The sequence below is a fragment of the Ochotona princeps genome, chromosome 7 (assembly GCF_030435755.1).
Source record: "Ochotona princeps isolate mOchPri1 chromosome 7, mOchPri1.hap1, whole genome shotgun sequence".
Lineage (NCBI taxonomy): Eukaryota > Metazoa > Chordata > Mammalia > Lagomorpha > Ochotonidae > Ochotona > Ochotona princeps.
The window spans coordinates 81,119,740-81,133,301 of record NC_080838.1 but is presented as its reverse complement, the minus strand read 5'-3'; the positions used below and the strand labels follow the sequence as shown (position 1 = coordinate 81,133,301).

The 13,562-nt window shown below is 49.2% G+C and overlaps 1 protein-coding gene across 3 annotated transcripts in view; it reads left to right on the top strand.

Moving 5' to 3' along the window:
* The first annotated feature begins 419 nt into the window (after nucleotides 1-419).
* Nucleotides 420-13,562, top strand: part of EXOC1 (exocyst complex component 1) — a 52,090-nt gene continuing 38,947 nt past the window's right edge. For 2 of the 3 annotated variants that reach the window (XM_058667285.1, XM_058667286.1), the window contains exons 1-3: nucleotides 420-770; nucleotides 2,347-2,477; nucleotides 6,722-6,881. In XM_058667285.1, the coding sequence (XP_058523268.1) occupies nucleotides 647-770; nucleotides 2,347-2,477; nucleotides 6,722-6,881 (415 nt within the window). In that variant the 5' untranslated portion in view covers nucleotides 420-646. The remainder of the gene's footprint in view (nucleotides 771-2,346; nucleotides 2,478-6,721; nucleotides 6,882-13,562) is intronic. The other variant, XM_058667287.1, reaches the window with a different exon arrangement.

Genomic DNA, 13,562 nt, shown 5'->3' with positions numbered 1-13,562 from the left:
TGCTGAGGAATAGATGTGGTGCCCCTGTAAACACGCATGTACAAGTTTTTCCATGTACATGTGGTGTTAATTCTCTTGGGAGTGGAACTGAAGGCCCATATATTAACATGTTTTGCTTCTTAAGGAACCACCAAGCTGTTTGTTTATTGAGAGGCAGAGAGACAAAAAGGGAACTCCCATCTGGGTTACTACCCTCCTGCCTGTAGTGGCCTCAGAGTAGGGGGGTGCAGGGTGGTGAAGCAGGACCCCCAGCCAGGTTTCCCAGGGGGCTGTCAGGAACCCAGCTCCTTGGCCGTCACCAGTGGCCTCACCAGGTCATCCAAGCAGGAAGGGAGGATCAAGAGTGAGAGTGAGGCGGTGAAGCCAGGCGCTCCAGTGTCTGGCCCGGAGCTGTGTGAGTGTATGTGTGTGCGTGTGTGAGAGAAGGTAAATTGTGACTAACAGTGTGATAGCAGTTGTCTAATTTCATTTATAAACTTGATGGCTTTATATTTTTGCCATGTGGGTATATTGCTGTATTAAATCTTTTTCCTGTGCTTATTCATCAAAACGTAAACTCACCTTTGCATCCCAAGTGGTGCAGTATAAGAGGGAATGAATTCTCAGGATTAGCTAAGCATACACTGGGTTTTTTAGCTGAGGCAACATGACGGCGATCAAACACGCGCTGCAGAGAGACATCTTCACGCCCAACGACGAGCGTCTCCTGAGCATCGTGAATGTCTGCAAAGCGGGCAAGAAGAAGAAGAACTGCTTCCTGTGCGCTACAGGTGCGTGGCGAGGGAGGAGAAGCACTTGGCTGGCTCTCCCTGGGTCTCAGGTGACCTGTCCTCCTGTGTGAAATGTTTCCTTTTTCACATTATCTCTTTTGCTTTATAACCAGTTTTATAATAAAGTTATAAAATAAACCAAAAAATTGCCTGTATGCCAGAATAATGATGTGTTTGAAATGATTCACTCTTTGGAAATTTGGCAAAAGGTACCTGTGGTGCTGGGTTGGACTGGTTTTCCTGGTGGAAGAGGAAAGGGATTTACTTAACAACGTAATGTATTTCACAGTGTAGAACTTTCCTTTTTTTTTTTTTTTTTTTTCTATTCTTAAGTCATTTTTTAGTAAGTTAGATTTTTTAAAGAAAAAAATTTTAAGAGAAAATGAGTTAGTTTTGAAACGTATTGGTATTCACTGCAGTCCAACCTGAATAATTTTAAGTTTCTTCTTTGTTAAAAGACAGGGTGGATCTTTTATCTGCTGCCTCCCTCCCTTATTGTAAGCAACTGCTGGAGCTGAGCCGGGAGGTGGGCAGTCAGTCAGGTCCCCGTCGTAGGTGGCAGGGACCCAACCCCCATTTTGATGTGAAGCCTCTGACTTCATCCCTGTGCGCCTCGCGCGGTCTGCCGCCGTCAGCGAGTGAGTGCTGTTCTTTGGAATAGGCTCGCTGGTGTCATGTTTGCTGATCACTCCCAATAGTTTGCCATTTGCCTTTTCATACTGAGCTGAAGCCTTGCTTCCCAAGGAATCAGTCCCTGGCCCTGGGGACACTTCCAGCAGGCATCGTGTATTCCTAAGTGGTAGCCCTGGTTATCAAATACAGCACATCCCTGACACCTGAGAGTGGTGTTTGTGAAAGAGGGTATCAAGAGTAGGAGAGGGGGCCCGGTTCGGTGGCCTAGTGGCTAAAGTCCTTGCCTTGAATGTGCTGGGATCCCATATGGGTTCCAGTTCTAATTCCTGGGGTCTGGGAAAGCAGTCAAAGACGCCCCAAGGCCTTGGGACCCAGCACCCGCATAGGAGACCCAGAAGAACTCCTCGCTCCTGGTTTTCGATCTGCGCAGCTCTGCTGTTGCGGCCACTTGGGGAGGGAATCATCAGACACAAGATCTTCCTCTCTGTCTCTCCTCCTCTCTGTATATATCTGACTTTGTAATAAAAATAAGTAAATCTTAAAAAAAAAAAAAATGAGGGCCTGGTGCCATGGCCTAGCGGCTAAAGTGCTCGCCTTGAACGCCCCGGGATCCCATATGGGCTCCGGTTCTGGTTCCGGCAGCTCCACTTCCCATCCAGCTCCCTGCTTGTGGCCTGGGAAAGCAGTCGAGGATGGCTCAAAGCCTTGGGACCCTGCACCCGCATGGGAGACCCAGAAGAGGATCTGGGCTCCTGGCTTCTGATAGGCACAGTACCAGCCATTGTGGTCACTTGGGGAGTGAATCATCAAATGGAAGATATTTCTCTCTGTTTCACCTCCTCTCTGTATATGTCTGACTTTGCAATAAAAATAAATAAATCTTTAAAAAGTAGAAGACTAGGGGAGGAATATGTCTGACGAAGGTGTGTGTTTTCCTCAACAGTGACAACCGAACGGCCTGTGCAGGTGAAGGTGGTTAAAGTGAAGAAATCCGACAAGGGGGATTTCTACAAGAGGCAGGTTACCTGGGCACTACGAGATCTTGCTGTGGTGGATGCCAAAGATGCTGTGAAAGTACGTCTCTCTTAGCTCTGTGACCTGTGTTAAGAAAATGTGTCTCCCTTTGTAATACGGTGTTAACTGTTGTAACATAATCTAAACTTGTCTTGCCACTACTGGTCTACCACTAACCCAGAATTAGTCTAAAGCATGCTATTCAGTCTTTCATGCCTGTCACACCCCAATCTTGGGCCACTAAAAATAAGTACCTATGAATGTTTAGTTATTTTCCTTGTTTTAAACTCTAATTGTAGGCAAGCTCCATAAACTTGGCACTATACCTATCTGTACTGAATATCCTTAATATAGAATCTGTGTGTATAGATTTTAATGTGATACGTCCTATGAGTTCATTTTTAAAAAATCTTCCTTGTTTTGGTAAAACGTGGTTGACAGGTATGAGTAATGTAACCAGAATGGGTCTGCCTCCTGGGTTCCGCAGGATCTCCAGTTGAGGCAGCCACACTGGTCCTTTGTGGCTGCAGGAAGGGAGTGATGGTTACTGCCTTCTCGGAAGCAACTTAGGGAGGATGATTTGTGAGCATACACATCTTCCACCTCATGCTTAAATCACTCTCAGTTGAATGATGAGCCCATTCAAGAACCACAGGTGTTCCTGGCAGTCCGGGATTTTCCCCAGCAGGACCCTTGGCTTCCTCCTCATCCTCTCTGAGCCTGCCCTCATCTTCCTCTGCAGCCCAGAGTCGCCACACGTCCACTCACACCCTGGAGGGAATAGGAAGACTCACACTGATGCTCCTCCAGGTCCCCTTGGGTTCTCTCTCCAAAGCTCGCAGGGAGGTGCAGGACTGCCCCTGAGCTTGATCTGATAGCGTGCAGTTCTGGTTTGATACATACCTGGATAAAACCCTCCAGAGATCTGCACACTTGGCAGAACGACGAGGAGATGGAGCCCGAGAAGCCCCGAAACACTAGGAAACCGTGGGGTGTGGAAATAGGGTCTGTAAGAGGCTTGGAGAGACGGGGGTGTGAGTGCGTGAGTGTGTAATGGGGCTTTGAGAAGCATGTTAGTAACTGATTTCTGTTACCACAGGGAGGAGTCAGATTCTCCTTTATTAAAAAGCTTTTTCCGTCTGGTAGTTTTGCACTTACTCCGTGGCCCATGGGCTTGCTCGCTTCGCTCACGCTGCTCAAGGCTGTCTTGCAGCTGCTGCCTCTCCGCTGCCTTGCTTAATGGATCTTCTTTTTTCATTTTATGTAGGCACCTTGGTGTGTGCTCCCTCTATATGGATATAAAACATAAAAGTTTTATACCTATCCTAATGTTAGCCATTTAGTTTCACACATTGATTGTGTGTGTGTTGCCGCTGGAGCACTCAGGGCCTGTGATGGTGTTTTGGGAACTCTTCCCAGAAGAGCTGGCTTCCCGACAAGCTGCGGATCGCTCGCCACCACTCCTGGGAGACGCAGTCATCTCGTCATCGTAAAGGCCACTTTTGTGTTGTGTGATTTTTTAAACTTATTGGCATTTTCTGTTTATTAAACCACAAATTAGAATAGTTGGTAGTTCCTTGCTAATCTGAGTATGCTTGTTGTCCCAAAGGTCAGGTTCTAATCCCTAAACCATCCCAGGTCTTCATAGTAAAAATCAACCATAGCTTTTGTGATGTTAAGGACTTTATTTATATTTTGTTGCTCTTAAATGAGGTTTTACATGAATGAAAAATATTAGTATCCTTCAGTCCTGTAGAGCAGTGAGAACGTTTGAGCTAATTATTTCCCTTTTCTCTTCGTTGTTTTTAGAGAATAGGAAATACCATCCTCGCAGGGGGTGGGGTGGGTATTGCACTCAGCAGGTGGTGTCCTTCTCAGGCTGGTTGAGCATCTTTGTCAGCTGAAGCAACATCGGCCCAGCAGGCTCCTGGCCCTCACGCCCAGAGTCCTTCTGTGCAGGAGTTGGAGCAGTGCTGGGCCCAGCAGGCTCCTGGCCCTCATGCCCAGAGTCCTTCTGTGTAGGAGTTGGAGCAGTGCTGGGCCCAGCAGCGCTCCTGGCCCTCATGCCCGGAGTCCTTCTGTGTAGGAGTTGGAGCAGTGCTGGGCCCAGCAGCGCTCCTGGCCCTCATGCCCGGAGTCCTTCTGTGCAGGAGTTAGAGCAGTGCTGGGCCCAGCAGCGCTCCTGGCCCTCATGCCCGGAGTCCTTCTGTGCAGGAGTTGGAGCAGTGCTGGGCCCAGCAGGCTCCTGGCCCTCATGCCCAGAGTCCTTCTGTGTAGGAGTTGGAGCAGTGCTGGGCCCAGCAGGCTCCTGGCCCTCATGCCCGGAGTCCTTCTGTGCAGGAGTTAGAGCAGTGCTGGGCCCAGCAGCGCTCCTGGCCCTCATGCCCAGAGTCCTTCTGTGTAGGAGTTGGAGCAGTGCTGGGCCCAGCAGGCTCCTGGCCCTCATGCCCGGAGTCCTTCTGTGCAGGAGTTAGAGCAGTGCTGGGCCCAGCAGCGCTCCTGGCCCTCATGCCCGGAGTCCTTCTGTGTAGGAGTTGGAGCAGTGCTGGGCCCAGCAGGCTCCTGGCCCTCATGCCCGGAGTCCTTCTGTGCAGGAGTTGGAGCAGTGCTGGGCCCAGCAGCGCTCCTGGCCCTCATGCCCAGAGTCCTTCTGTGCAGGAGTTGGAGCAGTGCTGGGCACAGCAGGCTCCTGGCCCTCATGCCCAGAGTCCTTCTGTGTAGGAGTTGGAGCAGTGCTGGGCCCAGCAGGCTCCTGGCCCTCATGCCCAGAGTCCTTCTGTGTAGGAGTTGGAGCAGTGCTGGGCCCAGCAGGCTCCTGGCCCTCATGCCCAGAGTCCTTCTGTGTAGGAGTTGGAGCAGTGCTGGGCCCAGCAGGCTCCTGGCCCTCACGCCTGGAGTCCTTCTGTGTAGGAGTTGGAGCAGTGCTGGGCCCAGCAGCGCTCCTGGCCCTCATGCCCGGAGTCCTTCTGTGCAGGAGTTGGAGCAGTGCTGGGCCCAGCAGGCTCCTGGCCCTCATGCCCGGAGTCCTTCTGTGCAGGAGTTAGAGCAGTACTGGGCCCAGCAGCGCTCCTGGCCCTCATGCCCAGAGTCCTTCTGTGCAGGAGTTGGAGCAGTGCTGGGCCCAGCAGCGCTCCTGGCCTACAGGGCACCCGGAGTCCTTCTGTGTAGGAGTTGGAGCAGTGCTGGGCCCAGCAGGCTCCTGGCCCTCATGCCCGGAGTCCTTCTGTGCAGGAGTTAGAGCAGTGCTGGGCCCAGCAGTGCTCCTGGCCCTCATGCCCAGAGTCCTTCTGTGTAGGAGTTGGAGCAGTGCTGGGCCCAGCAGCGCTCCTGGCCTACAGGGCACCCGGAGTCCTTCTGTGTAGGAGTTAGAGCAGTGCTGGGCCCAGCAGGGCTCCTGGCCTTCAGGGCACCCGGAGTCCTTCTGTGTAGGAGTTAGAGCAGTGCTGGGCCCAGCAGGCTCCTGGCCCTCACGCCCGGAGTCCTTCTGTGTAGGAGTTGGAGCAGTGCTGGGCCCAGCAGGCTCCTGGCCCTCATGCTCGGAGTCCTTCTGTGTAGGAGTTAGAGCAGTGCTGGACCCAGCAGGCTCCTGGCCTTCAGGGCACCCAGAGTCCTGTGCAGGAGTTAGAGCAGTGCTGGGCCCAGCAGCGCTCCTGGCCTACAGGGCACCTGGAGTCCTTCTGTGTAGGAGTTAGAGCAGTGCTGGGCCCAGCAGCGCTCCTGGCCCTCACGCCCGGAGTCTTTCTGTGCAGGAGTTGGAGCAGTGCTGGGCCCAGCAGGGCTCCTGGCCTTCAGGGCACCCAGAGTCCTGTGCAGGCGTTAGAGCAGTGCTGGTTTTCACCTCATTTGCTCTTGGAAAGAACACCAGTAGATTGTATTTTTCCCCTGTATGTTGTGACTAGAAGATTTATCTCTTGTCAAAGAGTTAATGTCAGATCACAGTTAGAAATAATAATAGTACATTATCAGAGAAAAATATAACTCAACAGGCATTTTCAAAAGAAAAATTAGGTCCATGTTAAAACTAGACACTGCTGTCATGTGATTGGTGGGGAAGCCAAGCCACCGTGCCAGTGAATGTGGATCCTGTGCTGCCCGTGGTTGGAGCAGGTGCAGGAAGTCAGCTGTGTGTTAGCTCTCATCCACCTTGTGTCACTCAAAGCATACAGCCTTTGCGCTAAGTTCTCTTCAAGTCGCTAAGCTGGTTTCTAATGATAATTTCTCTTTTCAAGAATAGCCTATGATTTTATAGAGTAATTAAAAGGCATACAATCAAACATAGTATCTTTTGTATATTTTTATCTCAGGAGAATCCTGAATTTGACTTACATTTTGAAAAAATATACAAGTGGGTTGCCAGCAGCACAGCTGAAAAGAATGCATTTATTTCCTGCATTTGGAAGTTGAATCAGCGCTACCTCCGGAAGAAGATTGATTTTGTCAGTGTTAGTTCACAACTTTTGGAAGGTAAAGTCGAATAAAAGTATATGTAAAATCTTTAAGTAATTATGTAATTTGAACATATTCAAAGTTGAGTATTGGATTACCTTGTATTGCAGAAGAATTTTATAATAGTTTAATTTCAGAAATACTTATTTATTGTAGAATATTGATACACTGAATTAAATTTATCAACTTATTCTTCAGATAGTCACTTTAACATTTTCTTTACCATTGTAGCCTTTTTATTTGCATATTTAAATATTTTTAAAAAGGAAGCAGTCTATATTCTGTCTCCCGACATAGTGTTTCAAATAATATATCATGAGCATTTTTTCATGTTATTAGATACTTACTGCAACATTCTTTTTTTTTTTTTTTTGGTTCAATGTTTTTTTATTTTTGACAATCTTTACATAGTTAGTTAGGGTAAAAAGGTTCAAGGGCTATAGGAAAGTGGGTAAGACTATTATTTCCATATTGCTTCCTTCATGTTTAAAGGGGGATATTAAGGGAGAAGGCCCACACAGTTTCCCACCCTCTCCAGGTCCCGGATGTAGGGCATGCTCCAAGGTTCTTGCTCAAGTGGTTTTGATAGTTCACCAGTTATCAATCACTGCCAGTCTTGCCACTCCAAGCACGATGAGGTCTTTGAAGAATCCACTAATTGACATAGTCTATCATAGAGTCTCCGTTTGCCCAGTATTTCGCTGCCAACATATAGCTGAGATGGTTGATTGACCTGTTCTGTCTTCTGTCTTTTCTTGGTTAGGGTTCTGAGTCCAGCATTTCGATTGGGGAGATCTCCAAAGAAACTTTGTCTGAGGTGTTCTCAGACCAGATTCTTTTTTTTTTTTTTTTTATAATCTATTTTATTGTGTTGTTGTTGACAATCTTTTCATTGTTAATTACAGTTAAAGAAAGAAAAAGAAAAAAAAAGGTTCAGGGGGATAGGGAAGTGGGCAATACTATTATGTCCATATTGTTTCCATTCAGACCAGATTCTTATATGTACTAGCAAGTACAAGGCCTGGCACAGTCCACTGCTCCGATCAGCTGGTGGTTGCAATTGCTGGGTTGGTTCTGTTTTCAGCCCCAACTTCCACTGGAACCAATGGGTGTTGCAGTCCAGCCTGGTTCTGCCCAGCACATACTCGGCCCTCACATAAACCAGTGGGAGCTGCAGCCTAGTTGGAGCGACCCACAATGACCCCCACAAGGCCCGCCCCCTACCCTGGTTTGCCAGTATGTGTAGCAGACTAGTCCAGTCTGTCCCACACCCCGTTCGGCTCTCATACATATCAGTGGGTATTAAAGCTTAGTTCCATCTAACCAGCTCAACTATGCAGCCCACACAGATGCTGTTGGGCGTCTGTCTAGCCACCCCAGCCCCTGTCCTAGTTTTCGTGCCCTCCCGTGGGAGTGGTAGCCCAGGAGGGACGAGCCCACTATTTCCCTCCCAGGCCTCTCCCACTCCCAGATTATGCACTCTCCAGGTAGTTCTGTGGTTTTACTTGACAGAATTAGAACCCAGTGCCAGCTTCTGCCAGCTGAAGCTGTGGCTAATCCCAAACAACCCTCACCCATTCTAATTTTGTTTGCACCAGTAGGAATAATCAGCCCAGCCTGGCTTTTCCCTGAACTAGTCCACATGAGGCGCACAGGTGTTGTAGCCCTGCTTAGTCTGGTCTACCCCCATCCCAGCTCACGCTCTCCAGTGGGAGTAGCTGTTTAGCAAGGGAACCACCTCTTATTCCCCTGCTGGCTCTGCCCCTTCCCTTCCTGGTTCTCATGTGTGCTGGATGGGCGCTGCAGTCACATCTGGTACAGGCAGCCTCACCTTGGCATTCCGTATTGTGCATTGGTTTTTGTCACAACCAAACCTGGCTCAACCCACACTCTGCTCTGGTGCTCGGATTGGCCAGTGGATGACGTGAACTGATTCAGCCTGATCTGTCCCCGACCCATGCCAAATGTATGCCAGTGGGTAACTTTCCGTGGCCTGTTCTGGGCTGTTTCCTGTCATGTTTCTTGCGCTTACCTGTCAGGTCTGTGTCCTGCCAGAGGAGTTGCCCAGGCTCCTCCATCAGAACCTCTCCCAGTGCCAGATTTTGTGCATACCAGGGGGTCCATGAGCCAACCCTACTCAGTTCACCTCCTGTCCTAGCAGGAACAGTGGCTTTTCCTGACTGGCCTTCAACCCAAACTGGTCCTTGCTGTTGGATGTTTCAGCCCAGCTATGGCTTGTCCATACCCACATACGGCTCACACATGGCTCAGTAGCAGTTGAGACCTAGCCTAGTCCAGCCCACATCTACCCTGGTCCTTCAGGACACCAAAGGTGTTGGAGTCTGACCTGGCTCGGTACATCTAATCCCAGTCCAAACTTGTGCCAAGGGAGACTACAACCGTTTCCTGATCAGAACGCAGCCCCCATTCCAGCCCACCTGCCCCTTGGTGGGAACCTCAACCCACCTAGGGTTGTCCCCTTAGCTCCCCAACCAGGCTTGTTCCCAGCCGTAGATCACATGCATGCCAGTGGTTGCTCTGACTCAGCTTGGCTTAGCCCCTCAACTGTCCTGACCTGTGCCTTAGACACTGTGGCTTAGCATTTCTGGCTCACACAGACCAGTAGGCGCAAGAGCCTAGCTCGGCATGACCTGTGCTCTATCCTGGTCTCTAGTTTCGCTTGTGGGCTAAGGTTTGCTCAGTCCTGCCCAGTACATCCCGTTCCATTACCAATTGACACATTACCCAGCTATTAGAGCTACTTTGCCCAGCTTGTCCTACCCCCAGGTCTGGACCACATGTTCACCAGTGGGAGCTATGGCTCACCAGGGGAGTTTTCCAAGTTCTTCCACTTAATCCACTCCCAGACCCAGTTCTCATACATGCCATTGGGTTTTAGGCCAGTGCCAGGCGTAGTCTGGCCTTCCATTTGGCCTTGTATGAGCTGGTGAATGTTGCAGCCCGGCCCACCCCACACGCTATTCAGGATGCACATTTGGGTGCTGCTGCCTTGACCAGTCCAGACTGTTGCGGGTTCCTTTACCTGTGATTGATGGCAGGCTCCTTGGTCACACCTAGCTTAGTCCATCACCACCACAACTCTTGAGCTAACCGTTGGGGTTAGAATTTCCACAGGGTTTGGCCCTCACATCACCCACAGAATCTACCCCCGGATATGGTTCTCGAGTGCTAGTTAATATAATGGCCCTGCTTAATGTGCCCCTTTTCCTGATCCATCATCATGTTAGGTAACAAGATATGATTCTGCTGGACAAGCCCCGAGCCATAGCTTTTGCATGGACTCATGTTTGGTGGTCGGCATTGTTCAGTGATTACAAGTTCTTCAAAGGAGGAGTTACTGTCATTGGGAGTCATTAGGATTGAGTCACGTCCCAGAGGCACAGTGGGTTCAACCTGGAGCTACCTAAGCAGCAATTCAAAGAACCAAAACCCAGAGGTCCCAGCCAGGCGGCCAGCAGGCGGAACCTGGCGCCAAATGGCGCCCTGGTTGCCTGGGGACAGCTTACCACGTGCACGTGGTGACTGGTGTCAGGGATCCAGGCATGAGACGCCCTGGTCCCTAGACCCACCAGCACCCCGGAGGCTGCTGGAAGTTTAAACCCCCAAGCCCAAGGGGTCACGCCCCTCCCCAATCCCGTCTACCACTCAATGAGAGTGGCGGGTGGGCTCCGGGCCAGCCCAACCCAGCCCCGGAGACTCCTCCCTTGGTGTACTTACCCCGAAGGGAGCAGCCCCCAGAGCCCAGGCAGGCCCTGGGACAGCTCACCACGTGCACGTGGTGGTGTGGCTGGAGTCTGGATCCGAGCAAGACACCCCATCCTGAGGCCCACCAGCAGCCCGGAGGCTGCTGGAAGTTTAAACCCCCAGGCCCAAGGTCGCGCCCCTCCCCAATCCCATTCACCTCCCCATGAGGCGGGTGGCCACGGGACCTGCCCAGCCCCGGAGACCTCCCCCCTTGCTGTACTCACCCTGAAGGGAGCAGCCCCCGGAGCCCAAGCAGGCCCTGGGACAGCTCACCACATGCACGTGGTGGCTGGCTTCTGGGATTCAGGCATGAGACGCCCTGGTCCTGTGACCCACTGCAACATTCTTCTAGGGACACTACCATTATATCATTGTATGGAGATACCAGTTTATTGAATCACATGTGTTTAATTTTCCAAGCTCTGCCTGCCTTAGTGTTTCTGTGCACACTCCCCCGGGAACCACCTGTGTTCACACTCTGTCTTAGGCATCTAGCAGCCCATGCACCGTGTAATCACTTCCTCTGCTTGGTTGACAGAGGTCGCTGCCTTTCAGGGCCGTGTGAGGATGAAGTGACGGGGTGTATGACCATGCTAACAGTGCTGGTGCAGAGTCAGTGTCCCCTCGCCGCCTCGAGCGCCAGCTGTGTGTCTGCTGCCAGGATGACAGCCTCAGGCTGTCCCTGATGAGGCTGTCGCTGATTTATGTATCTCTGGGGATGCTGCTGTGAATTAGTTTGTGTTATAAGATAAAAACTGTTAATTATGAAAATATACAATGAGATTTTACATTTTTCAGTTGTCTCATTTTATCCAGTTAAATGACCTTTTTGTATTATATGTATTTATTTTATTATTTTATGATACAGTTCTATAGGCTCTGGAATTTCCCTTCCCTCCACCCCCTATCTCCACCACCACCCTTTACAGATTTTGCCAAATCATTACAATAGTATAGTCCTTCACAGCCAGTCATACGTCCATCATTTTGCTGTTAAGTGTATCCTGACATTGTGGACAATGGCAGAGAAATATTGAGCAGTTTCATTGGGAGTCCATCCTTGATTTGAAAGCAGAGATGCATACCACAGTGTATAGTCACATCTGGATATGCATTTAAGTGACTTTTGAAATTCTTTTCCCTTGTAAGGAAATGGTTCTCTCTTGCCTGTTGGAGACAGTTTGTACCTCAAAGAAAGCAGTGGAAACAATGGCTAGTGTGCACTTGAACAGTCAGAACCTACATTTGTCCTGAATCTTTCCTAAGTTGTATGTTGACATTTAGTGATAGACGATTCTGCCCTGTCGGGATGAAACATACGCAGTTGCCCCCATTTCAGCCATTTAAGACTCAGAAAATGGTGGCTTCAGAGCCCCCCGCTGTTTGCTGCTCACCAGCCTGTGTCTCGTGTCTGTTTCACTCATTGCTGTCTTTGGTTTGGCTGTAGACCCTTCTCTCCTGGAGTGTAGCGTTCTTTCCCTACCAGTTCATCAGCGAGTGTGCTGCTGGCTTGAGGCCATAGACAGACAGGGCCAAGACATGCCTCTGGTCCCAGGGCTACATTTCCTGCCGTGTCGCCATTATTCCCAGTGTCTAGGCAGTGCAGAATCCATGGTAATTTTTCACGCTTTAAGTTGTATTTTAACTTACTTTGGATGGTTTGAATTTTTTTCAAATGTTACGCATCTCCAGCTGTTATTTATTTCGTACACTATATTTCATAGGACAGTAACATAGAAATCTACCTCATTAAAAAATATTACCCAAATCAACAAGAAACATATTGTTTTTAAGAATGAAGTACGTAGCCTTTGAAAAAGGGTGTTTTTTTTTGTCATAGAACAAATGTGTAAACATTTCACATCCCTAGGTAAGTTTTAAGAATACTAAGAATATCTGTGAAAATGTCACAGATTGTAATAGGCGGATTGATTGCAATAGGCGGGTAATCTTGACTTGGTTTAGGGGAGTTCAGGGAATAGATTTTTAATGTCCAAAAACTTGTTTTAGGGGCATGGTAGGTTAAGCCTACACCTGCACTGTGTGAGCGTACCATAGGTTTGCTGGTTTGAGTCCCAGCTTTCCTCTTCTAGTCCAGCTCTGTGCTGTTGACCTGGCAAAGCAACGGAAGATAACTCAAGTGGTTGGGCACTTGTCACACATGTGGAAAACACAGAGGCTCCTGGCTTTCTCCTGGCCTAGGCTCTTCAAAACAAAGCAAAACTGGCCTTTGAAAACACAGCATAAGACTAAATAATCGTTTAAGGAAGAGAGTATATTCTTATTGTAAAAACTAACTGGCAACTTTGATAGTTTTTTTTTCCTCTTTGTTATTTATTTCAAGATTTATTTTTATTTGAAAGGTGGAGCTATAGAGAGGATGGGGAGAGACAGAGATCTTCCGTCTGCTGACTCACACCTCAGATGGCCGGGCCCGGCTGAATCCAGGAGCTGCCATAGGCGCAGGGCCAAGTCTTGGACCAGACCTTTGGGTCAGAAGTGGAGGGGCTGGGACTCAAGCCGCTCCCCGTATGGGATGCTCACGTTGTAGGCAGAGTGCTGGTGTTTCAGGCAGCGGCTTAACCTGCCCCAACCCCGTTTCAGTAGTATTTATTGGTGCCAGTTGAATGTTTGCATTAAATAATGGAACTTTTCAACAGAATATGGTTTTTTTACAGAGGACTTTTGTTAACAGTTGAAATAGATTAAAGTTTTTTTTTTTTTTGTTTTTGTCCTTTTCAGTCTTTTATTTGCAGCTAGGTCTGGAATGAAATCTTTGACTTGAATCCTTCAGTGTCAGCTTAAACTGATCTGCATCTGTTTTTTTTAACTTGCCTCAACTGTGTCCTTTCTAACAGTGTTTTGTAACTAATCCTTTGAGAGGGAATGTCTGGGTCAAGTGTTGGAGTCCTGAGTGAAAATGAATGTACTGGA